At 38.2% G+C, this 10,495-nt stretch overlaps 3 protein-coding genes across 3 annotated transcripts; 1 reads left to right on the plus strand and 2 right to left on the minus strand.

Annotated features, from left to right (window-relative positions):
* Positions 1-207: 207 nt before the first annotated feature.
* LOC108108492 (nuclear fragile X mental retardation-interacting protein 1) lies at positions 208-2,100 on the plus strand. The gene is made up of 3 exons (XM_017216546.1): positions 208-514; positions 567-859; positions 919-2,100. Exons 1-3 carry the CDS (start codon positions 323-325, stop codon positions 2,048-2,050), a joined length of 1,617 nt encoding a protein of 538 aa, XP_017072035.1. The 5' UTR covers positions 208-322; the 3' UTR covers positions 2,051-2,100.
* A 45-nt stretch (positions 2,101-2,145) lies between these two features.
* On the minus strand, positions 2,146-2,822 carry LOC108108494 (mediator of RNA polymerase II transcription subunit 11). The gene is made up of 2 exons (XM_017216548.1): positions 2,730-2,822; positions 2,146-2,674 (listed from the first exon to the last, which is right to left on the minus strand). The coding sequence occupies exons 1-2, from the start codon at positions 2,800-2,802 to the stop codon at positions 2,238-2,240; spliced, it is 510 nt and encodes a 169-aa protein (XP_017072037.1). The 5' UTR covers positions 2,803-2,822; the 3' UTR covers positions 2,146-2,237.
* A 430-nt stretch (positions 2,823-3,252) lies between these two features.
* On the minus strand, positions 3,253-4,462 carry LOC108108472 (protein terminus). The gene has a single exon (XM_017216531.1). The coding sequence runs from the start codon at positions 4,396-4,398 to the stop codon at positions 3,253-3,255; it is 1,146 nt and encodes a 381-aa protein (XP_017072020.1). The 5' UTR covers positions 4,399-4,462.
* Positions 4,463-10,495: the final 6,033 nt, after the last annotated feature.

Here is a 10,495-nt window from a genome sequence, read left to right on the forward strand (position 1 = left end):
CACACTAAGTCAATCGATATAGGTGGGATTATCGATGATTTACAGAAAAGCAACGGTCTTATTAAATCTCGCGGTATACTTATATATGTACGAATATTTTCAATTCGTTTTTATATTTTAAAAGTTAAAAGAAACACCAAATTTAATTTTAAATAAAATTGGATTAGATTTTTTTTTTGCAGTAGCTCTGGTCATACTCTCACAGCTGACTATATTGCGGGGCAGTGTGATATCGAAGTGCTTTAGAGCCCGATAGGGAATTGATATCGATGAACGATTATCCCCAAGAAAACAACGTTTTTAAAGTTTTTAACGCGACGAGATGGAAGAAAAGGTACAGCCGAAATTCGTACTTCCGTCTCCAAAATTCGACAAGCCGAATGGAGCCAACAAAGCCAATCACCTCTATCTGACCCCCAGTGGAATGACCCTGCTGCCTAGGGCTAAACAGCCTCCGCCTATGTATGGAGCACGAGGATCAACAGTGCCAGCTAAATATCTTGCCAAGGAGCAGGTGAGGCTACTTACTACCCAAATATTGTTTGCTTACCTTAACTAATCCATAGATAACACCGCAAAGCAGCCCAGTCAGCGTGCCAGAAGTGTCGCCTATTTACCACTCTCCTCCACGACCGGAATTCTGTCACACGTGTGGCATGCAGTTGGCCAATGCTCAGGACATGAAACGCCATATGGAGCAACATGAATCCTGTCCCGCTGATAACTGTGACTTCTCCGCGCTCCACAATATCTTGGAACGCCACATTGAAGCTTATCACATCACAGGGACTTATAAAAAGGTGAAGAAAGTGTGGACTGATCAAGAATTGGCTGCTTGGAGAGCTGAAAGGCGGAAAAGGTCAGTGGATTTATTACCTTAGCACTTAAGTACCCCGTAATTAAACATACATCTTTCAGGTTTCCCACTGCAGCCAACGTTGAGATGGCCAGATTAGCAAAGGAACAGAGAATCAAGCGAGGAGAGCGTCTGGAGGCTTCCAAATCTCGCTTCGGAAATCGCGAAGATCGCCAAAGAACGCGACCACAAGGTGATCATAAAAATTTTAAGGAGCGTTTAGAGCCAAAAAACAGAAAGAAAAGAGCCAAAGGCAAACCCGCAGAAAGGAAAAACAATGAAAGAATTAAACGCGAAAATAATGATAAAACGAATGAAGGCAAAGAAACCATAAACCAGAAAGAGACTGAAAAAATCAAATCCAATTTAAAAGACGAGGAAACTAATCTGTGCGCGAAATTTGGTGGAACTGGAAATATGACGGATTATCAGCATTTTAAGCCAAAAGTTCAAACGAAGGATAATGCTTTGTTTGGCTTGATCGGGATGTATGGTTCAGATAGCGAAGAAGAAACTGAAACTGAGAGTGAGGATCAGGATGAAACAAAAGACAATGTACAGAGTACAGAAAAAGATCTCAGCCCCGTTGATCTAGATTCGAAATTTAAATCCAATGCTGCCATGGAGTGTAGCGATTATAAATCTTCTCAAGGAAATCTTTGTAAAGCGAAACCTATTGAGGATGCGCAAGGCAATGAAGTTCGCACATCTGCTTTGGAAAATACCTCTTCAGATGAAACACCCCAAGAGGAGCATATCAATCGAGTAAATCCATCTAACCTACAAACTCTTCCTTCTGGTGAGGCACAAAGTGGTTCTTCCGACGAAGCACCAGACGAGGAGCCCTTCCAGAGAGTAACTGAAACTATTAAAGAAACAACTTCCCCTTTAACTCAACCAAAGGTATCTAAGCTACAAACTGCCCCCAAGCGAGCTGCTCCAAAGCGTGTTTACGGTTTGAATTTCAAGAAAGCTCGTAAGCAAACGCAGCCAAACACCATGTTATCCAAGCTTTTGGAATCGGACATTCGCCATGAGAGGAATGTTCTGCTGCAATGCGTACGTCATGTTTGCGAGAGGAATTTCTTTGGCATAGGACAAACTAAAGGGGAACCAAAGCTAGTTTCAACTAGTGATAGAGCTGAGATGAATCTTACTTGTGATAAGCCCTCAGATGTAACACCGAATACGTGATTTTGTTTAGCTATTAAGTTAAAAAATAAAGTACAAATTAAACATGAAAACATGCTCCTATTTTTCTAATATACTTTAGAAAGATTTCATTTATATTTGTATATTTTTTATTTAAAAAATGAACAAATGCTGTAATTGATTCACTTTTAAAAAAATTAAATCCCCACCCTTAAACATATACCCGTGATTAGTTTGTCGACATGGAAGAGTCGCTGCCCATGGGATGATCGCCTCCACCGGCGTTTCCTCCGACCGCCTGTTGTTGCTGCTGTGCTGCCTGTTGCATCTGCTGTTGTTGTTGTTGTTGCTGCTGCTGGGCGGCGGCATGTTCTTGCTGGCGCTTTAACTGCTGACGGGCGGCATGTGAGTGCTTGGCCTTGGTCTCCTCTAACTCACGAACTCTGGATCTGGCATGCTGGATACGGTGCCAGGCCATTTGAAGCACTTTGGCGGACGCATAGCCGGAGCCCTCGTGTGGCTGACCAGTGGACACCTGGGTCAAGTAGTTGATCTGCTCAGATAGTTTCGATTCTACGCTGGACAAGCTTTTGAGGAATTGCTGGGATTGTGTTTCGGCATTTTTCTGAGAGGACTTCTCTTTGCCTAACTCCTGTAAGGCTTGTCCTGAAAAATAAGTTATATTTCAGACGTATTCTAGTTAGATATTGTCTTTGCTAACCTGCACTCTGCATGCACAGGATTATTTCCTTTTCGATCTCGTCAAGAGCGTGAATTTTGTCGAGCGGATTCATCGTTTCGTAGTTTTAGGGTAAACAATCATTTTCAGCATTAGTGGGCATTATCTGGCGGTCTTGAAAATACCAAAAAGAATATCGAAACCAAAAATACTGAAATATTTAAATATTGCCCGCCAAAACTAATATTTGAGGTTATCATTGAAAATGGTTTTAAAATTAAATTACTTTGTCTTTGAATGATAATTAAAAATTTCAACAATTTATGTTAAAAACAAATCAAAGCTAAAGTTATTTATTGGATCTGCTATGAGTAAGAGAATGTACGGTAAATTGAACATTTCCCCCCCATTTTTTTCTTTTAAATATAGCCTTGTTAGTTTAGAAGTAAGTCATTGGCCTTATGACGGAAGTCCAATAAATAAAAAATCATACGAATGAAATATTTTTACTTTTTGTGCATTTAAAATGTTTTTTTTATTGCAGTACAAAAAATTATCTACTAAATTATAACCGCTTGCTAGCCAACCCAATCCATTCGTATTTAAAGTATTTCTTGGGCAGGGGCAAACAGTTTTCGTGCAACTCGATTGCATCCATGTCCATGTGCCACACCATAAAGTTTCGTCCACAAGATATCTGTTTATGGAGAGCCAAGTGCACCGGGTCCACAAAGTGGGACTGGCATTGGCGGCATTCGATGACCCGATCGTAGCTATCAGCCCGCAGGAACTTCCTTATGTTTCGGACTTCTAGCAGACCTTGAAACCCACCAACCACGTCCGTTTGGATGATAAAGGTGGGTGTGGAGTCCACATCATCTCCGTGGAGTAAGTAGGGTACCACGTATAACTCCTTTGAGGTATTGCATACCCGAAAGGTGTAGAGGTTGACTTTTAAAGAAGCAGGGATTGGTCGTCCCTCGTTCTCTTGGCTTAGATATGTTTCAGCAATTTTGACCAAATCAGAAGGAGTTTTATTACTTCCACTGCCGAGGCATTCCGCTGCTTTTTTCACCCGATACTGTAGAGGCAATATGGTGGCGGATTTTGATTTTTCCTTCGGGGAGTGGCAAAATCTCTTTACAGTCACCTTCATCCTACGGATAACACACGCCTCCAGTGGAACCCTTTGTTGCAGCAGGACATAGTTACTTATTTTCTCCAGGAGCATGGAGAATATCATATCAACCGCCTCGACAATATCCAAATGGTGTTCGATATTTAAAGGGCTGCTTTCGTAGTACATTCGCTCCTTTTTCACATCCACATAGAATCCGACAGTTGCCTCTAACTTATCGGTGCCGAAACTTAGAAATCTCAGTAGTTGCGGAACAGCATCCATTCCCGCGTCCAAAAGGAAATCATTGGTCCTGGGTGTGATGCTTCCGTCACATAGAATAAACTCTTCGACACCCCGTTTCTCGATTGTTTTAAGGATCTGTTCTTCCTCGGAACCCAACTTTATATAATAGCCTCTACCGTTTTGGATATCATTTCGCCAGTGATGATAGTATGGATCGCTGGCAGACACACGACTCTCACAGGTGTTGCAATCAGTTCTTCGCGTACCGTTCACGAAAAACTGATGGCGAAAAACCCGCCAGTTTTCCACGATTTCGAAAGTATAACGCGATTGTGTTCGACGGGCCATGACTAAATAGTTACTGATGTTGTGTTTTTTGATCGAGTGGTTTTTATATCGATGTTAGGGTGTTAAATAAGCCTAGGTAGCAAATGGAAATTGGCTAAATGGGTCAAGTCAGGTATAGGATTGGACTAGCTGCTGATAAAAGATCCTCAAACTCAATCAGGTAAATTAGCTTTTAGGAAAATCACCACCTGGCTAACCCTCTCTATGGGAAACCTGCAAATTGGAAAGCCACTTTTTATGGGGGTTATAAGGATTAACAAGAGTTTTGCGAGAATAGGAGTTTTTAAATCACGATAAGCCGCTATGGCTTAAAAAGGGGTTGGGAAGCTTAAAATGTTTGAATGTATTTGCTAATTTTAAAACTGGTGCGGCAAGGCAGAATATTTTTATACCAAAGATGATAATAAATGAACACCAATTAAATGACATAAAATCGTTAGAATTCGCTTGTAACATACATAAAAAATTACAAGTATTTTTTAAAATAAAAAAAATTGATTGTAAATGTCTTTTTTGGTGGTATAAACCCTCTTTAAGTAATCTATTCGCTTTGTTTGATTTTCTTAAATTCCCTTTTTTGTTTCCTTAATTCGCGTACTTTTGTTCGAATTTCCCTAAAAGGATATATACAGTAGTTTGCAGATTTTTTTATAAAGGACACAAATTGTGTCACACATTAATGCCATACCATAAAAACCCGAAAGCATTTTTGACCGTAAATCCAACCATGTATTCTTTCTTGCCATAAAGTGAAAAGGGAAATTTGCGGAAGCCACAAACAAATTGCTCACTGATATGAGACATTCAAAACATTTCCTTCCAAGGAATATTTTGCTGCAACAATGTCCTTAGCCAATCCAACAATCTTTTAAATACAATTAAATGTATTAAAGAATGTGTAGAGACTCTTGTAGACATTCAAATGTAAGTATTGTAAATGTCAAGGTTTTTAAGAAACTGTTAAAATTCCCCTGCTTTTTAAAAATAGCTGTTAAACTTGTAAATGTCTTTCATAACTGATTATTTATCACGCTTCTGTGGGATTAGTTTTAACTCAAGGAAGAAAATATATATCTACCATAGTTTTTTTAATTGAAAGATTCGTAAACCTACCACAAAACAGAGGCCTACAAACTAAATTAAAAAAAAATTTACTTCTATATCTTAAATCCCTTTAACATTTAAGTATCAGGAACTATTACTGGTTTTTACAAAATCTGTAAAAACATCGCTGTACTTTAATAGAACGAAAACTAAAGGGTGGAAATGGCTCAGTCAGGTAGAACACATTAAGGCTTGACTATTTTTTAAAGTTGTAGAATTTATTTTTCTGACCAGCTTGCAATATTTTCTCATCGATATATATTTAGATCCGTCGTTTTTCATTATTGGGATGTCTCAATAATATAGGGTTAAAAATAAAATCGAATTTGGTCATCCAAACCAACGTGGGTTTAAAATATTTAAAATAACGAGGAGGAAGGATGGTTTAAGCAGAAAGTAACCTCTGTAAGTAACCATCCATTGCAACCTACTTTTTAACATCCCTGCTAGCCCACCAGTATTTTCCCCTGCAACTCGAACAAGGTCCTGCAACCGGGTCGATATCGAACCGGGTTCAATGAATGTGTTCCCATTCGGAGGACATCAAAAATGTAAGCGAGAAGTGCGGCGGTGGAACGTCGCAGGCTTATTTCTGCGGTGGCCTGTTTGAATGTTGGCTGTTGGCTGATGGCTGTTGCTTTATGGCTTCTTTAGTAGTTGAAGCATATTTAAGGCGTTTCGTGCGTCCTTCACACGCACACACTCTGCAAACTATTCTATATATATATAAAGATATACTATATATACTGTCGCAGCACACATATTTCGTATTTTCGTCGCTGAGAAACCTCACGTGTCCCTCGCAGCTTATGTGGGTGAACTACAAAATAGAGTAAAGAAACAAAAAAATATATGTATGAAAATAGAAACAAACAAAAACGCCGACAGTAAAAGTAACGGAAAACTGCTGGCTGGCATCTTTTTACGTTTTTCGGCTGTTGATTTTCCTATTTCACTCCTTGCCGCCGCCGCCGTCGTCGCAGCCGTTGGATTTTCGTTTTGGCCGTGGAATTATGAGAACTCGTCCTTCCCTATTTTCCGTTACTTTTCGGCTCCTCGTTGTGTATCGTTATTTCTCTCTTGGTGTTCCTTGGTGTCATGGCATCCTGACGCCTGATTCCTGCTATTTTGTTTGCCTTTATTTTGGCTCGTTTTGTTTTGGTCTGATTAAAAGTAAAGTTTTTCGCGGGTTTTTCGCCGGACTGCCCCGCGAATTCCATCTTAATTCTGGATTGTGAGAGTGGGATAACAGCCAGTACTTTTGGCTGTATATTTGACGCTTTATTTTGACCTTAAGGCGCTTGCTTAAAGTAGATAAAGGAATACATTTTTAGTATCTAAGTAGGCCAAGAATTTAAGCTAGATTTTTAATAAGTTTTTATTATGATTAAATTAATATATTTCTTATTTTTAATTTCATAATAGTATTTAAATTGATATAATATTTAAATTGATAGTAGACAATAACATGTTAAGATCTTTTCACTAATCATATTTAATTGCAAGATTTATGTGTTTTCTACCCATTAAATTAAAACTTAAACAATAATTGACTTTCTTAATGATGTCACACTTTTTTGCCCAACTCTCTGAGCAATCAAAGTATTTAATTATGCATCCACTTTTTATTTGTTCAAATTGAACTCAAACAGTTTTTATTTGAAGTGACCCATTTATTTCTCTCTTGGTGTGGCAGCTATAAATTACTGAATAATTGATGAATGTTAATGGCTTTTCAACCAAAACAAAACTATATATTTACAGCTACTAAAATTGTTTCAATTTACTTTTCCATATTTCGACAAACAGATAGAAAAAGAATCGAATAAACAAGAGGTGAAAGTCTATGGGAGTATAGGTCAAGTTGGAAGCTTACAGGATTATTCGTTATTATGTCTGTGTACATAAGGTTGCCCGGGACTTTTACTTTCGGGGCTTAGCTTCGCCTTCGTCCTTCGCCTTAACCTTGCTCTTACCTGGTAATTAACACTTTGTCAAGCTCATAAATCTTTAAACATTGATTTTTAATGGTGGCATTTTAACGCTTCGTCGAGCAAGGGGATTTCGGCTCACCCAGTCATCCAGTCGCCCGGGATACGTGCAGGCTGCTGTATCGAGTGAAAGCGAAAGAGGCTGGGGATACCTGTGGGAAAATTAATAAATTATCGGGTCGGGTTGGAGGTGAACACGTGATTGTCTGTTGTTCCTTTAGTTTGGTTCCGTCATTGATGCGTAAATTGGGTTACAATATGGTATTTTAGTATATATCTTTAAATATTTCATTTGTTTCTTGAATGCCTGGCAGTTTGAAGTAATCTTAACTGCAACAGCAAAACAAAACAAAATTTACAAATAAATAACATTATATAACATAAAATTCTTTTAACAGCTGATAAGCAAAGGATCCCCAATGAATAGATTTTAAAGACATTTGCTTGCATTTAATTTGAAAAACTTGGCAAAATGTCGAACCAAAAAGCTTAATCCAAGTCCAAATCATTTTACTGCATTCAAGAGAAAAAGGAATATTAAGTTATAGTCAAGTGCAAAGACTCAAAGATATCTATTGCCCTGCTGCGACTTGTAACAAAATATGTTGCATACCTCAAAGGCGTTGCCTTGGCAGGCAGATTGACTCCTTTGTTGATGGTGATTAAGATTATGTTTTCTCATGGGGTCGAAGTTGCATAGTTCAGCCTGCTTGTGATGTCTGCAATATAGCATGCCCTGTTTTCCATACATGTTGGGGTTTAAAAACAAATAAAAAACGATAAATACGCTAGAACTTATGTTTGCATTTCGAGCTCTTAGCAGTTTCTCTTTAGAGCTTTTCGTATTAAATGCATTTAGTGCAGTTTCGACATAACCGAGACCGAAAAAAGGAAAACCAACCAGCAAAGTCCGCACAGAATTTCAGAATTTATATATGTATAAAGACACTATGGAGCACAAATAAATGTTGTTCTTGGCATTGTGTGTGAGTGAGTGTGTGTGTATGTGTGTGTATGTGTGTGTGTGTGTCAACGAATTATGTCCCCCAGATGTCAGTGCAATACAAGCGAGAAACATGACAATTCCGCCTGCGACCGCCCACCAGAAAGTCCAACAACAGTTGTTTGTGATGCGCTTGGAACTATCCATAAGTATTCATGCATTTATGCGGGCGGTGTGGCCCTCCCACCAGCCTTCTTGCAACCCATCCTCCTAGACTACCACTAACCAAACCCCACCCGCAACCCACATTCCACTTCTTAGTGAAAAGCTCATGTGTGTCTGTTTCTTTTCTTGTATAAATCTCTGCTGCTGTTAGGGATGGCATGTTGTGTTTTTTACTATTTCAATTTGACTTTTAAATGCTTTGTTTTTGTTTTTAATAAATAATTATCTTTCTTTAGATTAGATGATAGAAAATCATTGAATTTTTACTTTGGTATATTTAGTAGGAATATTTGTAGTTACAATTGATATTAAGCTTTGACTTTATAAAACTGTTAATTGATCTAAAATAATAATAAAAACATCTCTGCATTTATGTCAATAGCATAGTGCATAGTTAATACCAGCCCTTTTAAAAGAATAGAAAGTGTAATAACATTATTTCTGACTTCTTCTGCGAAGTTTGCAGTCTTCTACTTCTTAAATATTTTTATTGATTCCCCGTTTTGAATCTCACTTAAAACTCTATATTAAAAGTTGTAAAAGCAAGCATATACAAAATTTGTTTGTTTTTGGTAACGTTTAATATTAGATTTGTATATAGTTAAAACATTTATTTCTAGTATTTGTTTTAAAATTTTTTGGAACACTGCCAGCACTGGCTGGATTTTCCAGGAGAAAGGAGCGTTGCGAGGTGGGTGTGGCCGATTGTGTTCCATTTGTCAACAGCAGTGTGGCGAGTGGGTGGTGCAGTGGAGGGTGGTTGTGAGACTGGAGATGGGTAGTGGGTGTTGGGTGGTATGTAGTAGGGGCAGGAGTCTGGGGAATTCGCTGGACGTGGCAGCCAAAAGGCCAGTGGAGAAAAGACGCTTCTGTGCGGATTCTGCTCCTGATTCTGGCACATCAGCAGCTTTATTATTATGCAAATACATACAAAATATGAATTATGTTAATGCCAAGAGTACACACCATATACACACGCAGAGAACACACATACACAGAGGACACACAGCTTTGTCCAGAATGCAGCTTCTTCTCTTGACGGCCTGCAAAGCCGTCAAGTTTTCTCCGCAAAATGTCTTCTTTTCCCCCAGAATCCCCGCTCAAAAATTGTTTGCTCGTGTGAAAGTTTTGTTTTTTCTTGTTTAACCGTTTTATTGAACGTGCTGGCGGAGAGCTCAAGAAAGCTTACGACTTTGCTAGATGAGGCTTCCAGCGGATTGGGCTGCAAAACAATCTCAGATCAAGTGGGATAAGTTTGCCGACTTCAGTGCGGTTGCGGCAGCCACAACTCTTCGAAAATCTCTTTAATGTAGCGGTTTCTTATAAATTTAGGTGAGAAGGTATATCATTCATAAAATTGATGTATCATTAAACATGTTAAAACTTATCTATAGCAAATTAAATAGAAAATCACTTACTCGTGAATGGCTTAATTCATTCTCCTTCTGCCTAATCGAACTTATCTTCAGTGGAGTTAATACAACTGAACTCTTAGTAAATTTATTGGCTAAAAGAAAATATGAATCAGCTTGGGCCTTTTGTTCATTGGCAAAATAATTATTTAATTTGTTTGAATGCGAAATTGCAGGCTTCCTTTTTCGTATAAATACATGTGTTTATTGCACAAAGAAATGCAATCAATTAAATATGACTGGCTCAGCATTCTTATTATTGAATGTGATTGAATGCATTTAAATTCCCATTTGGCCTATTCATTTCCCATGTTTGAAGAGAGAGAATAATTTGCTATTATAATTGCTTATCTGTGCATTAAGTTTTGCAGTTCCATTACATTAATTACATAATTGAAATAGTAAACATTATATTTCCACCC

The sequence above is a fragment of the Drosophila eugracilis genome, unplaced genomic scaffold, assembly GCF_018153835.1.
Source record: "Drosophila eugracilis isolate 14026-0451.02 unplaced genomic scaffold, ASM1815383v1 contig_2154, whole genome shotgun sequence".
In the NCBI taxonomy this organism is placed as follows: Eukaryota; Metazoa; Arthropoda; class Insecta; order Diptera; family Drosophilidae; genus Drosophila; species Drosophila eugracilis.

Bases quoted from the DNA above. Each gene is read 5' to 3' on its own strand.
- LOC108108472 (XM_017216531.1), bottom strand. From the start codon at position 4,398: ATGGCCCGTCGAACACAATCGCGTTATACTTTCGAAATCGTGGAAAAC.
- LOC108108494 (XM_017216548.1), bottom strand. From the start codon at position 2,802: ATGAATCCGCTCGACAAAATTCACGCTCTTGACGAGATCGAAAAGGAA. The intron at 2,675-2,729 runs GTTAGCAAAGAC...CTTATTTTTCAG, and splicing joins CCTGTGCATGCAGAGTGCAG to GACAAGCCTTACAGGAGTTA.
- LOC108108492 (XM_017216546.1), top strand. From the start codon at position 323: ATGGAAGAAAAGGTACAGCCGAAATTCGTACTTCCGTCTCCAAAATTC. The intron at 515-566 runs GTGAGGCTACTT...ACTAATCCATAG, and splicing joins AATATCTTGCCAAGGAGCAG to ATAACACCGCAAAGCAGCCC. The intron at 860-918 runs GTCAGTGGATTT...TACATCTTTCAG, and splicing joins AGAGCTGAAAGGCGGAAAAG to GTTTCCCACTGCAGCCAACG.